Source organism: Epinephelus moara, chromosome 3 (assembly GCF_006386435.1).
Source record: "Epinephelus moara isolate mb chromosome 3, YSFRI_EMoa_1.0, whole genome shotgun sequence".
NCBI classification, from domain to species: Eukaryota; Metazoa; Chordata; class Actinopteri; order Perciformes; family Serranidae; genus Epinephelus; species Epinephelus moara.
The window spans coordinates 3082016-3103681 of record NC_065508.1 but is presented as its reverse complement, the minus strand read 5'-3'; the positions used below and the strand labels follow the sequence as shown (position 1 = coordinate 3103681).

The window sequence follows — 21666 nt, the reverse complement described above, 5'->3', positions numbered from 1 at the left end:
ATTTAATATATTTCTAAGTTAACAAATATTGCTGTAAATGTGGTAAAAGGTGACGTTAAAAAATTCACAACACTTTTTTAAATATTGTTTGAAGCTAAATGTGGCAAAATGTTGATGTTATTTTCAGCGTGAGCCACTTTACAAACGGCACCCCATAAACCTCAAAACAAAAGCCTAATTTTGGTTAATTCAGTTCCTTCAGGTCAGTCTGTTCCAACTCATACGCGCTGACTAAAGGTCACTGTGCAGATGTGATGCAGTTTTTCTTTCACAAAAAGGCCAAAAGATCACAAAGCCCTGTTTAATACTTACAGAAAACACAAGTTACAGCTGTACATGTGAATACAGGTATTATAGTTTTTGCAGTTTTTTAACTAGAAGAATTATTTTCTGCTCACAGTATGTGCCACTCATTGTTTTTTATCTTTGCCTTTTTGTTCTTAGCAAAAAAGAAATGAGTGATTGTTTTCATATAGTTAAATAGTTTACCTAACAAATGTATTTTCTCAAATGAATCACGGTTCTCATGGAAAACATTTATTAAAAGCTCAGTGCTTTAAAGGTGGACACAACACCCCCTGCACTTTTTGCAATGTTACATGTAAGGTACAGACTTTCTGTGTGTGTGTCATGTTTTCCAAGCCAATAGATAAAAACTATCTATTCGTGTGTATTCGCTGATAATCCAATATGGATGCTTTCAGCCTACTATCAGAGATTATCGAAGATGGGGTCGAAAATCATGAGCCAGGTTACTCAAAAGTGTTGGCGATAAGCTTCACTGCATTTGACATTTTGACTTGTCATAATAGGAAAATGATTCTTTGTCTTTTCTGTCTGTATTTTAACATGTCGACAGTTTAATGATGCTCTAAATTTCAGAGAGAGAATTGTCCAACGCAGAATTAAAAAACAAAACAGCTGAACGTGTGCAATGTGAATGATGTGGCTGACAAAGGTCAAGACAGCCAATCAATTCAAGCTCTTTTCTCAGCTGGTTGTTTAACTCCCACAATATTGACATGAACAACTCTCAGAGTCCTGATGGAAACTCCAGTGCAACCGAAATATATTTGTCTTGTTAACTGTACAGTATGAGTCAGTGTAAGAGGGTTTAAGAAGTTGTACTTTGCTGACTTTTATGGCTTTTCACACCTTATTTAATTTGCTCTATTAATTCCCACAAGACACCTAAAATGTTTGAATGTAATTTCCTTTATCTGTCTCAGTATCAGTATTAAATAAGTTGGAAGAAAATTAAACTGAGTCTTTTGTTTCTGTGCTTGTAGCAAAAGTCACTAGAGGTGTTGAGCTTTACAAAACCAGTACTCATTCCCTCACATTTTAATTCATTATATATGTTTTGAATATGACTAATTGCAATGACTTGATGAGTGGTGGCGAGCTGACCTCCTGGTGTAGTGTTTTCTTATAGATTGGTGATTTAATGGAAAAATATGCTGGTCAAACAACCAAATAACCACAAAGTCACATTGTTGTTTTTCACCTCTGAACTTAAATGCTGCCAAAATACCATCTGTTTAAACAAAGTAGCCTGGGATTAAATACATGTTCCCTCTGTTCACAGGCTTATCCTTAAAAACTCCAGCGATGGCTTACAGCAGTCTAGACCAGTGATGCTCAACTGTGATTGGGTGCCAGGTGGCCCGCCAAGGGCCCCTAAATTGATACACATTAGGTCACACAGCTCCATTTGATAAGATTTCACTTTAGGACCACTGTTTCTAGTTCACAACGAAAATGAATTGATTCCCGATGAGATTTTTTCTTACCTTGAATGTAAATAAGGTGCCAGAGTGTTTAACACAGCATCATAAAAGAGCTTGTTAACTGACTGAAGGTACGACACCCCGACAGAGGTCCCGTCTAAGCCCTGACTGTCCCCAAATCCTAGAAGAGCCGCTGCTGCACACAAACACCTGACCGGTGTGTTGCTGCTGCAACTGGAGTTCCCTCTTGGCAAAGATGAGTAAGAACAGCAAATGCTGAAAGGTTGAAACCTGTCATTTAGCCAAAGTGGCCCCTGGGCAAAGCAGGCTAAGTATCCCTGGTCAAGACTCACCTGACTACATATTTCAACACGTCCTCAGTGTAGACTTTTGAGTTCAACAGGCATGCGGTCAAAAAAAAAAAAAGACACAGTTTTCCATTTTCATATCACTTTGCCTTTTATCAAAAAAACCAAAACAAACATTGACGTTGTCTACATCACAGACAAGAATCATCAATATTCTGTTTTAAACAATTTTGCCATGAACAGAATGAACCCCATGCCCATCCCTCCCCTGGAGCAAACTCCTCTATACACAGTATACTTTACATACCTATAGTTCCTGTTCAGTCTTTTTGCATTTTACATCATTATCAAAGTAGTATCAATAGCTTTAAAATACATACAATGCTCTTTCCATTGTAATTATAATCGCTTTCCTGATTGTACATACAGTATCATTTCCCACAGTTAGAGTCTGATGAGCAACTTATGTGCCTCGTATTCAACGCGTCGTCATGAGATGTTCTCAAGAGACGACACGAGTCTCTGCGTTTCATTAAACCCAAACACTTGGCAGAATTCTGATGATTGGCAAATGAGAAGCGTTTCCGTATGACAGCCGTATGTCATGAGAATGGAAACACTGCAGAGCGCTTCACGCTGTTTAAGAAGTTTTGAATGCACAATACATTAAATGATATTTACCCAAATCCATGCGTTCCTTGTATTTGACGTCAGTAATGTCCTGAACCCTTCTCAGACTCTCCAAGGGGCTTTACTACCAACTGTTACGTCTGCCCGAACTTGAGATTATGAGGTACAGTCAGAGAATCTCGGTAATCCCCAATTAGAAGAGTTACACTGAAGGAATAACAAAGAGATTATAAAAGATCACTTCAACAAAAGAGTAACACAAGTTATAAAAGTGGAACTAGTCCATGTAGTTGTATGGATTTGTTATCCAAGAGTTTGGCAATAAAGTTCTCAGTATTGAGCACAAACTGTTGGCAGTAGTGGGCTGTGCTCAATCATACATTTTTCACTTCATAGGATTAAAAACAGTGACCGACAAGTGCCTGACAAATTTGCAAAAACCCAAATCAAACTTTGTGTTAGTGTGGTGTCACAGGTCTCAAGTGCTCAGAGATCACCGTAAAACTTTGGCACGAGGAACGCGTCATTTGCGAAGGAAATGTGGGCCAGTTGTTGCGCACATCTCCAACTGAATACTTAAGAAATGCGTGGAAGACTTCCAGAAGCTGGTTTGAATTTCTGTCTTTGCACTGAGATTAACTTAAACATAAGTGATTAAAGACCAGACACCACAGCCAGGCACTTGAGTGTCCTCTCAGATGTGGGCTGAGGGCTGGGTCAGAGTAAATATCTAAACCTTTTCACCTCCAGGATGAAAACACTCAGATTTGGTTTTTTTTTTGTGTATCAGCGTGCATGTGCAGTTAAAGGGATAGTTCAGATATTTTGAAGCGGGGTCATAGAGGGTACTTTTCCATAGACAGTATAAAATACAGTAGATGTTAGTCAGCATGCCCCCAGTTAGGAGAAGCAGGTTTGAGTCTGACATGGAAGCTAAGCAATGTACTGCTGTGGAGGGGTCCGCGACAAAATATATTTTAGCCACCTAAAAAAAATTTCAACCTGGGGCGTCAGTGGCTTAGTGGTAGAGCAGGTGCCCCATGTACAAGGCTGTTGCTGCAGCGGCCTGGGTTCGAGTCCAGCCTGTGGCCCTTTGCTGCATGTCTCTCCCTCTCTCTCTCTCTCCCCCTTTTACACTTAACTGCCCTGTCCATTAAAGGCAAAAAATGCCCCGAAAAAATCTAAAAAAAAAGTGGTCAACCTGAAAAAAAATCAATGTCACTATAAGTGGGTGTATATTTAGAATATTTTCACTGCTTTACCTTGCTGTCAGAGAGCGATTTCCAACTGGAAAATGAAGCTGTGATATCGCTCTCTTCAAAGCCAGACTCCATTGAGAAAAACAGCAATTTAAGATTGCTGAACACAGGAGCTGCTGGTCTACTGCTGCCTCACACAGTTTGTTTGTTTGTGTTATTGTGTGACTTCGGTGTTTAAAAGGGTTAGTTTGGATTAATGACAGTCACACAATAAGACAAACTAACTAGCTGACTGAGGCAGCTGTACACCAGCAGCTCCCGTGTTCAGCGATTTTTAAATTGCTGTTTTTCTCAATGGAGTCTGGTAGCTCTGGCGAGAGCATAGATGAGGAATTGAAGATGTTAACGGCTTTCCCGTCATTATGAGCTTGCATTACACACTTAAACTGATATTGCTTTTTTGGGTGGGGCTTCCTTTAGGTGGTTAAAATACATTTTGATGCTGACTCCCACCCACAGCAGTACATTGCTAGCTTCTGTGTCCGACTCCAGCCTGCTTCTCCAAACTGGGGGCTTGTCGAATGACATCTACTGTATTTAATACACTGACTATGGATAAGTACCCCATACAGCCCCACTTCAAAAAAATCCGAACTATCCCTTTAAGCATTTAATATCTGCCACAGGGTCAAAATTAATTTGGTAAGTGAAATAAAAACTCAATCTAAATGTGGGAAAAGCTACCAGTGTCAAAAATACATCAAGAAAGCCTTCTTTGTTTGTACCCTGTATACACACAGCCAGAGCCCTGGATCCAAAGAGTTTGGTCACTGCAATTAGTGTTTGAAACTGCAATGCCATACCCAGCAGACTATTTTTTGTATACCTACACACCCTGATTGAATGTACAGTATCACTAATGTCACAACATGGCCAAACTCTCCATCAGCGGCTCTGGATACAGTACGCAACCTGTCATAAACTATAAGTCACACTACCTTAAGAAAAACACTGCTTAAAAAAAGTTTGACTCCATTTAAATTTTAACGACTTATTTTTTGGCCCAGTGGCTGTCCATGTGAATCAGCTCTACCACTGATTATGTGTGTCTACTCTTTGCAAATTATCTTCATGGTAGACATTTGAATTGTTGTCAGACTCTTTTTTGGCAATTGGTTTGACAGCAGCAGAATGTCATGAATGGAATAAATGAGAAAGTAAATGAGCGTGTGCAGGAACGGCACTGTCTCATGGTATTCGACCAAGTCCTGCGTTTGATTGTAGAGAGGAAAAGAGAGAGAAGTAGTACTATTCACACCTTCTGGGAACCGAATCCACGTCCAGATAATCCACATCCAAATAATAAGAGCAACACACAAGCATGTTAACACTGTTTTGAGCCCAGATAAGCGGTCACACACGCCACTACTGGCTGCTCTGTGGAGGTAAAATCAACTCCTTTCATGATTGTTTTGGGGTTCAAAATATACTGCGAGTAAATCATGATACATATTTCATTTTCCTTCAAATACTGAGTACGAGCCTGCTTTATCAGTGGACAACTTATTTTATATACAAGACACTGTGAACTGTGTTCATCTTCTTGGTGTAAAACAGGGTAAGATTAAAAATCTGATCTGACAATACAGTCTATACAATGTAGAATTATCATGTACAAGATGTGATTCTTAATTTGTTTTTTCTGCAAGCTATTAGCAGCAGTGTCCGCTAATAATCTTCAGATGGAGGACGTCCCATCTGCAACAGGCCGTCAGTTTTGCACTGAACAAGAGGCTGGGTGGTAGCGGACAAACAGAAAAAGAGGGGGGGCCTGAAGTGGATGCGTCCCAGGGTGTGAAACTACGAGAGAAAGAGATGGTCTTTTCTTTTCTTTTTTGGCCAAACCTCAGCTTGACGAAGCCAAACAAAAGAGCGAGGGAGTGCTTACATTGTGGCTGAAGTGTTAGGCACTGCAAAAAAACACATAAAATGAGATTTTTTCTTCATGTTTCTGATAAAACACAGTAAGGCAATTTGATTATGGCTGACTGATAGTGATATAAGTGTCCGGTCTGTCGTCTGTAAAGTTCGGCATATTCACAATTTAGACTCAGGAGAGAAACAACACTGTTTTATGTCCATTTTCACAACCCATTTTAAGATTACCTGTGTAAAAACAGCTACAATCAAAAATGAGGCACTTTATAAAAGAGTATATAGATATCTAGGCTATATAGTATTAATCATTATATGTATACTGTATATTTTATATACCATTGTAATGTGTCACTTTATATTAGAACTGTGTTAACTGTTATGCAAATGAAGAAAACAGACTACAGTATGTACTATAGTTTCTGTCATTCTACTTGTATACTGTAGTATATACTATAGTATAATATACAGTTATCATAGAAAAGCACAGTTGCCAAAAAAAGTATTTGCACTTTGACTTTTTTCACTTTTTTGTGCTACAGAGGCTCAAAACGCATTAACGTGAGGTCTTATTTGGTAATAATCGACTAAAAGTGCTAAATAATTTTATACTGTTGTTTGTACAGTTTTCATAAACATTATTATTTGTAGTCTAGTCTCATTTGTATCGTATAATCTTACTAACAAATACGTATGGCTTCCTATGTGAGCTGTAGTTAGGGATTGTATGAAAATTACTAGGTGGGGTAGAGCAAGGATGTATAAAGAGAACTGGATACAGCGCTGGAGGCGGGGCCATGTTCAGAAACAGCTACTCAGTAGCACATGAAGCCAAAAAGGTTTCCGTAATGTGAAATTACTTGGATGTGCCGCACCGTGGGGCCCATAGTGCAAGCTGAGCGGCTAACTTACCGCAGCCTAATGGCTAACTTCCGGTTTAGCCCTCCACTAACTTCAATCAGGATAAAAATGATTTAATTGTGCGTGTCTTCTAGACTTTCAAAATGTTATCAGATTAAATGGATCCCAATAGTGCAACGAGTCATTTCGCTGGGGTTGTGACACTCAAGAAAATGTGTCCACTGATTAACAAACATCTCTTTTACACTGGCTACGGTTACATGATGGCTTCTCATTCAGAATGAAATAAATCTGAATGAAATCATTCGGAATTAAAGTCTTTCCAGGTAGTTTACATGGGAAATATTCATTCTGAATGAGGGTTTACACGGAGATCAGTTTAATCACCTTTATTCGGGTCTGCGCAAGGTTTGGGGCAGGGAAGGTTTCTGATTGGATAGGGGGCGGGGCGGATGTTACGTGTTTACGTTTACCGGAAGAAAACACTGTAGTCCTCGCTCCGGATAACAAGATGCTTGACGACGCCGTTCTTAGTGCCTTTTTCGGGCTTGTTTTGCTTATATTCTTGAAGCAGCAGTACGACAACAACCTTGTTCTGCTAATGCTTCGTCTGTTGAGGAGGAGAAGGGAGGTAGAAGGTCGAAGAAGGGAGATAGAAGACCGTGCTGTGGCGAATGGAAACCGGTGAGTGCAACGAGTCCGACTGCTTTATCTCAGCCCGTTGCTATGTGCGCTATATATGTCATCGCGCCAGAAGGGCAAGGAAACGAGCATGCGCAGAAAGACCGGAATGAACTGAAAGAGGAATGAGTGTATACAAGTGCGAGAAATTCTTTCATTGAAGAGGAATGAGTGTATACAAGTGCGAGAAATTCTTTCATTGGGAATTAGAAACGGAATATTCCACCCCCTTTAATCGGATTTAATTTTCAATCGGAATGACCGTTTACATGACCACTTTTAATCGGAATGGCCTTTCCTTCCGAATGAAAGTGGAATTAAACTGTCCATGTAAACGTACTGACTGTAAGTCTATGGGAAAAAGTGGTTTTGGGTGCCATGGCATCATGTGTCGGACCCAGGCGCTGTAATTCCATGTTTGGCCACTATATAGAATTGGCTTCAATTGGTCTTGGGGCGTGGGGTAGAAAGGGTCAGAAAAGAGGGAGGGTTGTGTGATTATTAGGGCTCCTTTAATTTTTTCCTCATCCCATTGATTTCAAAACTATTCAGCTTCCCTCACTAACAAGTCTGTCATCAGGCCCTCTCAACACATCTCACTGAGGACATTTACATACATACAGTCTAATTATTGTCTCTACTGCGTGTTTGAAGCCAATTTGATTAAGCTGTTTACATGCACAGCAGAAGAATGTTATGTTAATTTGGCCATTTTTATGCAATGCTGCGTACTGTGATTATCGAATAAATGCATTGTTGTTTATCTATGCACCTGCCTTTCTGCAGGATCTCTGTGACATCCATCACTCCCTTAAAGTGCCGTCATGTTGCGACTTTTCCTGCAGCGTTTTAGCTGCAGCACAAATAAAGCACATGTGAGTCCAGTGGTTTTTTTCTTTGTTAGCTGCAGTTACTGAAGGTTGAAGTGTCGTATGTGTAAATATGCTCACTTGTATTTTGGGATAAAAAGTAATTACAGTTTTGTCTTTGTCACAATGCACCACAATAAAGAAATGATTTTAAATACACACTGGGTGTTTGCATACTGGGCAGACAAGTGATCACTTAACTTTCCATTCAAAGCACTGAGATGCACTGAGTGGACTTTCATACTGGCACCATTTGATTATCAGTCACAGGACATGACAGGACATGTTTGGTTTGTGCGTAATCAAAGCCGAGGCTGTATAAACATGTATACTGTGTGAGTAAACAGCTAAAGCTTCAGGGATAACGCTCAACTCTGTGTGGAAAAACACAGAGTTACACTTTGACAGTTTGGAGAGCACAAAAAAGAAAGCGATTGTTCTCGTTGCTCGACTACAACTTAAAGATCAACTCTGAGCACGAGTGCAACAATGTGATGTTGACTGCAGTGTGAAAATGGAATCATATCCATTTAATACACTTTTACACTCCTGTGAATTCATAAACGTTGCATAAGATGTGTGGGATTTTCACACAGCCATTTTATTCTTGTGTGAAAAACTGACAGAAAATATAACGATGAGATCTAAATTTCATTTGTGTAACTCAGTGAACTGTACTTCATTATACCTCAGAGATTAAGCACATTTTGAAGTCCGACCGTAGCACAAGAAAAGTGGTGAGGAAGTATAAACGCTTTGTTGGGCAACTGTATATTATAAATTAAATATGTTTACAGTGACAGTGTGTATGAGTGTATAAAACCTCTGCCAAACTGTATTTCCCTCTTATTTTGAGTCAGAAATGACACATGACGATCATTTAACTTTTGGATAAAGGGTGATACGTAGAAACATAAACTTTGAGGATTTAAGTTTGACCCAATAATAAGCTCTGAGCCTTGATTGGCTGAGACATCAATCACAATGTGTTTTAAATTAAGATGCACAGATAGACTTTTTGTCATAGTGGCCACCTGAGAACACACACACCATCACATGTCACATTTTCCTTAAGTTAAATGATGATCAAATGTCATTTTCGTTCAAAACAAGACAAACCTTTTCTTTTCTTTACCCTGTGAGTGTGTGTTTGTGTGTGTGTGAGAGTGTGTGTGTGTGTGTGTGTTTGGCACACATTTGGTTGACATAAAACAGCTGACGGGATGGGGATGAGTTTTCCAGGTTTTTCAGTGTTCAGACTCCAGTGTACAGTTCTGTTGTGGCAACAGGTCGTCGCCTCACAGACTGACTGTGGAGCTGTCACACCGGCGTCACGCTCACATCCAAGATGGAGATCAACAATCTGGAAGAAAAGAATCAAAAGCAGGGAGGAATTAAAGCCACACATTTTCAGAAACAAAAGGGTTTTCCACTGGTTACATTCATTTGTGTTTTATCCTTTATCATGGTTTACATAATGATTCACAGTGAATTACAGGAGCTGAGGCAGTTTAGACCAGATTATATATTTTCCGAAGCATATTGCTTTTGAGCTCCTGCTGGCTGCTTGGGTAAATATCACATGACGCGTGATATCTTTCAAAAGGGATTTTCTGATTGGAGTCTCACGCACACTGTTGCAGATGTCAATATTATGTGTCTTTGCATCAGACTTATCTGTTCCAGGTATTTTCAACTGTTTCTTCTTTTAATGAGCCACCTAAACAAACAAGTCCTCTGGTTTCTGATCATGTCAGCAGAAAAAAAAGTCAGAGGCAGCAAACAAACATCGGGTTATGATTATCAGCTTGGAATCAAATGATTCTTCCTCTCTCTCAAGGTCTACAGTTGCCATATAAAATAACTTTATTAAAGTATAGTTTGCACATCAGGAGAAGCGCAGACAAATCTACCTGTGGTTTGATCTAACCAGTTACTCCATCCATCACAGTCAAATGATTGTCTGCAATCTCAGCATTTCACTGCATTTGTTTTCTTTGTTTTTGAGTGCAGTCCATATTTAGTCTGGAGAAATATATTGATAGAATTTTCTCACTAATGTAACTCTGGCCTTGTCATTTCCATTACCATATATCCTTTCCATCGCAGTAAACAAAGTGATGGAGAGAGGGTGGTGGAAATGGCATTTTGTCACATTTTAAAAAATAATCTAATGATATTTAAGCTCGCTAATGTCTGTTATAGTACTGACATTAAATATACACAAACTACACAAAACAAAATGTTGTTTTTCTAATTATTTGAACATTTAAAAGAAATATGCATCATGGATTTTGTTTGGCACCGAGCTTTTTTTTTTTTTGCAATACTCCAAAACCCAATAGAAAAATTCCAAAAATCTTTTTGACGAGGGAACCAGGGCGATTCTCACTTCCGCGTCGGCCTACAAAAATACGTCATCCTGCAGCAGCTATAAACATATTCTTGATTTCACAAAAATTGACCTTGATTTTCTTATTTATGTTCCCTCCATGTGCTGCCCTGTCACATGACTATTGCTGTGGTCACCAATTTCACCAAAAAAGAAACCTCCCTGAGTGTACACTTTGTACAGTGTGATGGAAATGACAGTAATACCAAAGGACAGGTGTTATTTTTTATGAAAAAGACATAAAATATGATACATTTTATTAAAATGAGTATTTGTCTGTCATTTGTACTTGAAGCTAATATTAGATCAGTATTAAATTCAAAATTAAGCAGGGTTGAACGTCTACAATCTGGCGACAAAAGAAAAAAAAACACATAAAGGGCCACTTTTTATATAATATAAATAATGGCTGCTCCATCATTTAACTCTTGTATGCTCCTTTTGGTATCAGGTAAGTGTGACAAAAATAAAAATTTAAGAAATTTATACATAATTCTTTTCTTATTTCTGTCAAGGACACAAAAATCACGACAGTTTAAGAATCGCCTGATTAGAGCTGCACACTGTTTTAAAGGATGCAAAGATTCAGGCAGTCTGGTTCATATTTGGACTGTATGAAGCTCATCAGTGTTGGAACATGGCTAGGCTGCAGTGTTGTTCACTAATAACTACTCATATTGCTGTAAGTGGATCAAATAAAGATAATTAACTATTCACAAACACCAGAGAGCCTGGAGGATTTAAGTTACACCATTGAATCAGAGTTTGCATCTTGCCCAGACAATAAACTGTGTCAGTAGAGCCCAGAGCCGCGTTCACATGAACACTTCGCTCGTAATGCAGATGTGACAATACAGCAATTAAAACACAGGGCACAAATAAACATCTTAATCTAAATCTGGTATTTTAATAAACATTTTTATTTGGGCGTCTAATTAAAATGTAATTAAAGCAGGTGGAGTAATGTGATATTAGCAAAATGATTTGAGTGTTGAGAAGCCTGTTTATTTGGGGGGTTTATATGCTGCAGCACAGCAGCCATCCTCCACATGTACAGCCTTCTTATATTGAATTCCATTATTAGAATATGGCTGCAGTTAATGAAAACGCACGGTTTGAAGCTTATAGAAGGGGAGGCACATCCAATCATTAATCGCAGTGTGAAAAATTACATGAAAGAGTCATTTACAGAATATTAACAGGGCCTTCTTTTCCTTGCTATGCATGTTAAATGCATAAATAAACTATCCACAATTTAAATAATTAGGCAATTATTATGATTATACATGTACACGTAGAGACTGAATAGCATTAGATGAATCAATCATGCAAATGTCGTAGCTGCTCCAAATAAATAAGCTGCACACGTTGTTTGTTCCATTTAGTCCTCTGATCAGTATTTATATTTACCTGTATAGTTACAGTACATGCTAACATACTGCCTCTTGCAGGTTTTATTTCTTGACATGTAAAAGCCAGGCCCCTGGACCAGAGCCTCCATTTTTAAAATTTCTTGTCAGAAAGTCGATCAAATGACTACAAAGAGACACAAAATGACTACAAGGAGACACAAAACGACCACAAAGAGACGCAAAAGAGGCACAAAGAAGCTACAAAGACACTCACAATGGCCAAAAAGGGGTGCAAAAAACTACAAAGCATTACAAAATGTTGCAAAACAACCACAAAGATACACAAAACAACTACAAGGAGACACAAAATGACCACAAGTGGCATCAAAAAGACTACAAGGAGACACAAAATGACCACAAAGAGAGTCAAAAAGACTACAGACAAAACACAATCATAAAATGACTCAAAAAGACTACAAAGAGACAAAAAACAACTACAAATAGCAAAAAAACCCCACAAAGAGACATAAAACGACCACAAAGAGATGCAAAAGAGGCGCAAAGAAACACAACATCTACAAAGAGACTCACAATGGCCAAAAAGGGGTGCAAAAAACTACAAAGTATTACAAAATGTTGCATAACAACCACAAAGATACACAAAACGACTACAAAGAGAAACAAAATGAGTGGCAGCAAAAATACTACAAGGAGACACAAAATGACCACAAAGAGAGTCAAAATAACTACAGACAAAAAACAACCATAAAAAGACTCAAAAAGACTTCAAAGAGACATCAAAAGACCACAAAGAGACATAAAACGACCACAAAGTGAGTCAAAATGACTACAAATACACACAAAACAACCACAAAAAGATTCAAAAGAACTACAAAGAGACATAAAAAGACTACAAAGAGACACAAAAGTACCATAAAAGACTCAAAACAACTACAAAAATATGCAAAACAACTACCAAAAGACTCAAAACGGCCACCACCAATACGTGTGGGGGGCCTTTTACATGTCTGTGCCCTGGGGCCCATTGTCTTTATAATCTGTTCATGGTTAAAACAATGAATCTCTTATGAACTTTCTCATTCATCCCTCAATCATGCACTTTACATTAAGCATTTGTCATGTGTGCAGTGAGGGAAACCTCACAGCAGCCATGTGAAACCCTGCAGCCGATAACACACCCACACATAAACATAAACACCTGGCCCATGTTCTCTCCCCTCTACCTCCATTTATGTGAAATGGCTCATTACCAGCAGACAAATCAATTGGCTTTGCTCTCTGAACACCCACTTGTGATAATAAGAGACTCTACAGGCAACCCACGGCCTGGAAACGCAGTGCTGCCCTCCAGCTTGAAGCAAAGGTACACATCAGGAAGGGATGAAAGGGGAAGGAGTGACTAAGACCCAGACATGAGTTTTGTCTGTGGATTATGCACATCACATAAAACGCTTACATCCAGCTAGACAAACATTACCAGGAATTATGTCGGGTTTTTTCCCCTTTCACCTATTTTCAAATATTTTTTTCACATCCAATTGTTTTTGAAAGTTACCGACAATTAGGGCGGCAACTACGAAACATTTCCAGTATCAATCAATCAGACTATTATATTATTAATTCTGCTTTTAATTGTATTGATCTATAAAAAGCCAGAAAATAGTAAAAATGCCTATTAAGAAAATCAAGCAGCTTGTTTTGTCGGAGCAACAGCCTATAACCCAGAGATACTCAGCACCACCATCACACATACTGTCACTATCACATAGGACTCAGAAAAGCAGCAAATATTTGCAAATGAAAATCTGGAACCAGTTAGTTTTTGATTGATTACTCAAACTGATTTACTGTCCATTGACTGATCCATTAATCAACTAATAATTTCAAGCATTGGAGAAGATTTATATTTATCTTCAATACCAATAAATTGAATATGTATATTGATTTATATTCAAAATACGATCATATTTAGCACTGAGGTTGCAAAACTGAAACTTCTCTCTTGTGCCAAGCGTGTAGGAGAATCACGGTGGCCAATGGGAAAACATGAATGGCCTTAACTAGAGCCAGTGTTTGGTTTGTTCATTCTGGGCTACTGTAGAACAACATGGCGGACTCCATGAAAGAGGACCTGCTCTGTATAAAGATATAAACTGCTTATTCAAAGGTAACAAAAACACAACAATTATTACATACAATATCTGCCAACAGATGTCCCTAAAACTTACACGCTTCTTTTTTGCTTAAAGATCAATTTCCTCCCTATTGACTAATCGCTGCAGCTCTACCAAAATGTGCTCTTTCCATACAAAATAAAGATGCAAACAACTCGTTTTAAGGTTATAAAGCGTCGAACATTCAAGAGTTAATCAACCTCATCGTACCGAACGAAGAGGAGGAATATAAGACACCTGAATCGCATTTGGTTGTTTTCCTCCTGATATAACCGTTCAAATTTAGATCTCAGAATAGAGACCATTCTTTTATAGTTTTGAAATATTTTCCATATGAATTTAATTATTGCATTAATAGCTAGGCTGATAAAACGTGCCCCCTCCATTGTTTGCTGTAGGCCAGAACTGACACCGATAACATGATGGTCTACAAGAAGAATGAAGGTGTCACTTAAGACACTGTAACCTTATATAAGAGGACACAAACTACAATATTATAAAAGGTGATATTTAAGAATGTTGTAGGATGTCTGAACATTTCCTGAACACAAAATCTCCAACTTTTGTTTGGTGAAATAGATATTTTAGGATGAGATGGGTTTGCTCCAAGCAGCACTTACCTTGACCATCCTTTCTACTGCTCTGGTGTGCTCTCAGTTCTTCTGACTTATAGAAATCAATACTGGCATAAGTGTTGAGGCTGGAGCCAGTGCTGCTGCCCATAGCGCTTCCTCCGATGTTGTAGGCGGCGGAGGTACGCTCCACTCCGGCTTGAGGGCTCTCCTTAATGGCCAGGTCAAGGTCAATATAGTTAAGGCCTTGTTCAGCAGATGAGGTGGAGGCTTGTGGTGGAGGTGTGGCAGATAAACTAGCTGCCTGCCTGTTTTCCCACAGTGAGCAATCCAAACCATGCCGATGGCTCGCCGCCTGGCTGCCCTCCGGGAAGATGGAGGTAGAAGAGGATGTGTGGCGTGGCAGGGAGGGAGGTGAGTTAAATGTCTCTGAACGGTGGCTTGGCCGTCCCTGCGGGTCACCTCGGACCGACCTGCTGCTCCGCTCAGGAGACTGGAAGGACTTGACTGGGGAAAAGCCCAAGCCTGTCTCCTGCTCAATGGATAAGGGTTGACCAGAGTGGATGGCAGGTCTTGCTGAAATGCTGGGATCGGAACCTTTGCTGTCCATAAATGGAGTGGAGGCGTCTGTTGGCATTGCTGCTGACTTTACCTTTGTTCTGTACCCGGTGTTGCCCTCTGCTGCCAGAGGAGAGGACGTGCTGTGTTCATGTCGGGCCTTGGGGGCAACAGCTGGTGGGCCCTGTGGGGTGCTGAATGTGGATCTAACAGGAGTGAGGGGCGTTGAGGACTTCCCTAAATCCATGCTGACGTATTCTGCAGAGGTGGACAATGGAGCAGAGAAGCTGCGGGGAAGGTTAGCGGGATTATCATGGCAGAGAAGTGGTTGATTCACAGGCCGAAGGGTTCCGTGGATCACAGGCTGTCCACGTTCAGACCCCAAACGTCTTCCTCCACCATACTTATTGTCCTCCTTGTACACAATACTGACATACTCACCGACGTTTTGAGAAACTGATGGCTGCAGATTCTCCTTCACCCTGGGCAGGGTGTTTGCCTTAGTGATGTCTGAAGACACGCTGAGGGGACGACCCCTCCTTTGTTGTTTCGGGCTCTTACTACTTGATCCACGTTTTTGATGATGACGCCCATCCTTTGCACATGTCCCCGCAAACTTATACTCTCCTCCAGTTCTTAATAAACTTAACCCTCTCCCCGCCGATATGGACTTGTCTTCCAGGCTCTCGCTGCTGGCTGAGCTGGAGGAGAAGGAAGAGGAAGACATGGAGAGCTGACAGCCTCCTGCAGAGCCCGCTGCAATTTTGTTTCTCTTGCTGTATCCCACTCCCCCTCCCCTTCCTGCACTATCATGCCCACTGCTGTCCTTTTTTCCTTCCCCTTTGTTTAAGTCCTCCTCAAAGCGAGTGTAGAGAGTATGTTGATAAGCTCTTGGCAGAGAGAAGTAGGAATTGAACATTTTTGGTTGCAGTTGGTGCTGTTCTGGGTGGGAAGGCGGTGTGCTGCAGGCAGAGCGGCTGCAGACAGGTGAGATGTTCATGTAGTCACTGGCAGCCCGGCTCTCCATGCTGGCCCTGCTATCCCACATGCCCAATCCGTGCAGGTCTGTGGAGCTGCTGCTGTTAGGAGACATGACCATGTAGCCTTCTGTGCTGGGCTGGCGGATGTGCTGAGGGGGGGACACACTGTTGTTGGGGGTCATGGCCATATACTCGTCATCTGCCCCAGGTTTAGCACTGGTGTCAGACATACCTATTGAGAGAGAGAGTGAAACAGGAGGAGACGTCACTCCAGGCAACATTGACATATAGCCGCTATCCACAGCTGCTCCACCTTCCACTTCTCGCCTGCTTTTGTCAGCCCTCTTCCTATTTTTCCCGACTGCATCAAGCTGCCCGCCCCCAGCTGCCAGACCCTCTGAGCCATGGTGCAAATCAGCTCTCTCTCTGTTAGCACTCTGCGACATGATGGCATATTCTTCATCATCTTCATCGTCTTCATCTTTTCTATGCGGGGTCAGCCGTTCATGGGCTGCCAAAGGCAGGGAAGCCCTCTTACTCAGTAGTCGGCGTTCCGCCTCAGATTCCCTACTAGATGAACGCCGCAAAATCCGTCGGCCTTTTGAGCGATGATGGGAACCAAGGAGACCCTCTCGCTGTCCCATCACTATATAGCTAGAGGAGCCCTCTCCATGCACGTGATGTCCAGACAGACTGGGTACAAGGAGAGAGTGCTCCCCAGGACTGGAGCCATATTCATCTGAGGAGCCGTAGTCGCTCGGTGAACCTGAAACAGAGACTCTCTGAGAAACACGAGGGTAGGAGCAGATCGTCATGCCTCCCACTGCTGCCCCCACTAGGCCACACTCTGAGCCATGACCAGAGCTGGAGGATAGACTCGGTGCAGGAGAGGGAGCAGGGTTAGGCGTGTAACGTGCAAGGCTGAGGGTAATCTTGGCAGGGGTTGGGGCCCTGGTGGGCTTGGGTCTCAGCGTTGGCGTAGTTGAGCAGGAACCATTAAGACTCGGGCTGGAGCTGGCCCATGTTCCTTTGGCACTTGCTCCGCCCTCCTCCGACCTGGCTCCAATGCTGGCAGTCCGTGCCCTTGGGAATCCGTGGCGCGATGTAGGTGAAGTGCTAGTGCTGCTGCCTCCAGTTCCAGGTGTCTCCGTACGGGCTCGTCTGGAGAAGCCCACCTGACTTGGTGGCAGATTTGGATGATGCCGACGGCTCGGGACGCTGATGGGGTTTGAAGCGGTACCGCCCCCGCACGACGTCCCCACAGACTGAGATTTACTGCGCTGACGGAACTCCTCACTCAGGGCCTTCATGGCCTCCAGCAGGGTCTCGTGCATGTTCTGAGCCACCACAGAATCATCCACCTGCATCCAGAACTCTCCGGGGCCGGTGATCGCCGAGCGACCCACCTCAATGAAGAAAAAATTCTCTGAATGGCCACACCTGCGAACATTCATCAGCTGCAACACCACAGCTGCCACATCAGAATTGAGTTTGACAAAGTTGACTGTCTTGTCAGTGAGGCACAGCCGGTAGATGCCCACCAAGTTCCTGGCATGTCCAAGACCTTTAGGCCAAACCTTGACCTGCCATACTTCCTTGAAGGTTGGAATAGGAGACGGAGAGCTACACTCTCCACTACTGCCATAGTCTTCAGGAGTTTTACCTAGGAAAACAATAAAGAATAAATAAATGAACAATCTTGAAACACCCTAAATTTACATAAAACATGACCTGTTGAAATACTGATCAAAGCAAAAATGACAAACCAGTGTGGTGACACTAAAAAGTAATATTTATGATAATTAAATTGCTACATACAAGAATCTCTACTGCATCTGCCAAGCAACAGTGCTGCAGCTAATTTTGTCACAATCACTTTTAAGCTACAGCTTTATAATTAATTAATGAATTAAGTCTTTGGAGGTACAGAATACATCTACTGAAATGCTGTGTGCTCCATTGTGAAATAATGCATCCCAGCTCAGTTCATTGCCAATCACATGACAAATCACAGCAATATAATTTTGTTTTTTTTGTCACTGAACAAATGACACCTGGTGTTCTCTCGTCCTCAAGGAAAATAATTTATTAGACATGGTCACCCCGAGAATTACAACCTGATATTTTTAGGTGTTTCAGTCTCCCTCTGTGCATCCCTCTGCACATAACAAACAAGCATACAGTAAAATTAAATTAATTAAAGACAGTGTTTTATTGTGTCTGTCACTGAGACATAATCCCAACAAAATGGGGGTCTATCCATTCAGGGTTCCACAGCATGACAAAATTAAAGCTGGGCAAGCCCATCAGTCTCAAACTGCCTGAAATGCAAAGGATAACAGGGAGGGTGAGGGTGAGGGTGAGGGTGGTGGTGTTCGGCTCCAGCATAAGGATAGCAACGTAAACACGAGGATAACCAACAGAAACACATTTTCCAGTGAGAGCGCACTGACGATGCCATCTCCTCCCTACCAGCAGCACCGTGTAACACAAATGTAGGTTAGGCGAGCGGCAGTCAGAGCTGTGCAGAAAAACAAAAACACAGGCTCCAGCGGAGTGCACCACGATAGGCTACTACTATATGATGCATCCCTTGGATGGTTGCTATATGCCCACTGCGCCATGCAAAAATACACCGTCGTGGAAAAACGGGCTGCATTTCAGTCAGCAAAGGCGACCATCTCCATATTACATGCAGATGCTATTGAAATGCATCATTTTGCTGACAGAAAATGATCCGCAGGTTACAACTGTATTAACGCGTATTGAGATTGTGCAGCACAAACACAGCACATGCCGCCCATAGCGTGTTGGTCTACCCCGTTCAGTCGGATCCACCTGCCTCTTGGTTAAAAACACACCGTCCAAACTGCATAACTTAGACTGATTTATTCTGATTAAATGGCCAAACTGGAGCTGCAGCAAAAATATTCACACCACCCGAGCCAGTGATATGCAGTGAACAATCAGGAATGGCCGAGCCAAATAGTGTATGGAGAACAAACAGCCTAGGGCAGGATAGGGCCTGATGCAGAAACAGACAGGAGGAATCACATCACACTTTTCATATCTTACAGTTGCACTGGAGGTCCAGCATCGCTTGGTACCACTCGTTTTGGACCTCCTCGCTGTCTGCAGCGATGGCAAAGCTCTCGCTGCGGGTATAAAGGACTATCATGTGCTTGTTCTTGGAATCTGCCCGCTTGTTGATGTTGAAGCAAGTCTCCAGGTTCAGGACTTTTTTGGGCACAGGTGATTTACTGCGGAATTTCTTCTCGTTCTCGTAATACTCAAGTCGAGCAGGACCATGCTCCGAGGCCGCCCTCAGCACGAAGAATCGCCGGTGCATTGATTTATGCTTGCGGAGATAGCCGCTTTTCTGTACATCTTCATAGTTCTGCGGCTCGGCTGCTTGGTTCTCCATGGCCAAGGCAGGGTGATGAATACTAGACGCCAATAATCTCAGGGAAAAAACCGAAGCCCATGTGTACTCCTCATTAATCCATTGCAACTACATCACTCGTCCTCCCCGCGTCCACATTGAAGTGTCCAGCATGTGTGCGAAGGCTCAGGATGGGAGAATCAGCCAAAGCATGTTTTGGATGTGGCATCATAGTGTGAATCCAGCAGCTGCAGGAGGATCCGCGCAGCGAGCGTGCACAGCAGCGTCCGCCGCTGCTCGTCCTGCAGCCCAGCCCAGTCCTGCCCGATCAGGTCCAACCACGGTGCAGTTCAGCTGCTTAAGGACATCTCCTCCACCTGTCTGAGGTTGCCCACAGTCTGTCGATACCCTACACCGTCAAGCTACGAGGAATAGAAATTGAACTTCCGGTGGAGATTTTCAAAATAAAATCAGCACCGAATTCATTAAGGCCTATTAACCATCTGCTTATCAGTTTTTTCATCACTTACCCTGGTCAGGGTCAAAGGTCGAAATGGCATGTAGGCATGGTTGGTGTACTGAACATGCCTCCCAGGCCCAGGGGTCCAAAGTGGAGTCCAGAATCACTAGAATGAACACTTAGGGACTGTTCGTTACTTATGAGAGGGGAGGGGAGGGGTGCAAAAAGGGGGAGGCATGTCAAATAATTTTTTAAGCACTGGGAAGGGACTTGTGTTGTGTGTGTGTGTGTGTGTGTTTGTCTGTTTTAGTAAACGGGCATACAAATTTAAATGGCTGTATTAGGGCAGCAGTAGCTCAGTCCATAGGGACCTGGGTTGGGAACCGGAGGGTCGTCTGTTCAAGTCCCCATCCAGACCAAAATATGGAGCGTGGACTGGTAGCTGGAGAGGTGCCAGTTCACCTCCTGGGCACTGCCGAGGCGCCCTTGAGCAAGGCACTGAACCCCCCCAACTGCTCGGAGCGCCCGTCATGGGCAGCCCCACCCTGACATGCCTCCACTTAGTGCATGTATAGGTCCTGTTTGTGCACGTGTGTGTGTTCAGACCTGTGTGTAATTGACAATAGAGTGAAAAAATTGAATTTCCCCTCAGGGATTAATAAAGTATATTAAATTTAAAAAATTGTATTTATTTTACCACCAATTTTTAGAGGAAAACATGCGTTCCAAACCTGGTTTGAAAGGGGCCTTTAAAAATCACCATTTATCACAGCCAGAAACTGTAAAAACAGAAATTATTGTTGGGTTTTCAAATTTCCGATGGTCCTTAACACATTATGTGGGACAAATGCTTCCATTAGGAGAAAAACACAACTAAATCTAAGCTTAAAATAGCGATATCTCATCAAAATCACTTCATTCTACATGTCTCATTTACAATTTTGCCATATATAAACTATTTGCATTAACCATGCACAAAGATTTTATCTTCAACTTTTAACGTTCAAACATCAAAGGGTAGGTTTTTAAAATCTAACAGCTAAAAATGACCACAAAAAACATAAAGTGACCACAGAGAGATGCAAAACAGCTGCAAAAAGAGACAAAAAAAAAAGACTCGTAACGACTACAAAAGCGTAAAACAACCCAAACCACAAAGAGATGCATTACCACTATAATAAGGTGCAAAACAACAACAAAAAGAAGATAAACAACTGTTAAATCTGTGTGTCTTGCTCCTCTGGAGAAGACGTGGTGGAGCCTTCTCATCTCATAATCCACCCATGCATGTAGGACAAGCACAACACAGGTGCAGGCATACTGTTCCCTCACCTGCAGCTTCCTCTGTAGCTCGCCTCAGACAGTGAGTAAAAGTCAGCAGTCCTGAGATAAAAACACAATTTTATGTCACCTTTCCATTGGTCCGCTGAGAGTTATGATAATAAATAAGCTGCACTTAACTCTGTACATTGGCTATAAATGAGCTCTGATACAATTCACACACACTGGGTCACTGCAGTATTTAGGTGATTTCTCATTTTGTTGTCACATCAGTGGAAGTG

The 21666-nt window shown here is 41.9% G+C and overlaps 2 protein-coding genes across 2 annotated transcripts in view; both read right to left on the bottom strand.

Annotated features, from left to right (window-relative positions):
• slc25a15b (solute carrier family 25 member 15b) overlaps window positions 1-1941 on the bottom strand; it is a 13184-nt gene extending 11243 nt beyond the window's left edge. The window contains exon 1 of the mRNA XM_050039241.1: window positions 1794-1941. The gene's annotated coding sequence lies outside the window, so the exon portion shown is untranslated. The remainder of the gene's footprint in view (window positions 1-1793) is intronic.
• Window positions 1942-7510: 5569 nt separating this feature from the next.
• Window positions 7511-20028, bottom strand: si:ch211-284e13.4 (insulin receptor substrate 1-B). Its single transcript, XM_050041510.1, has 3 exons — window positions 19338-20028; window positions 14773-17925; window positions 7511-9576 (listed from the first exon to the last, which is right to left on the bottom strand). The coding sequence occupies exons 1-3, from the start codon at window positions 19684-19686 to the stop codon at window positions 9569-9571; spliced, it is 3510 nt and encodes a 1169-aa protein (XP_049897467.1). The 5' UTR covers window positions 19687-20028; the 3' UTR covers window positions 7511-9568.
• Window positions 20029-21666: the final 1638 nt, after the last annotated feature.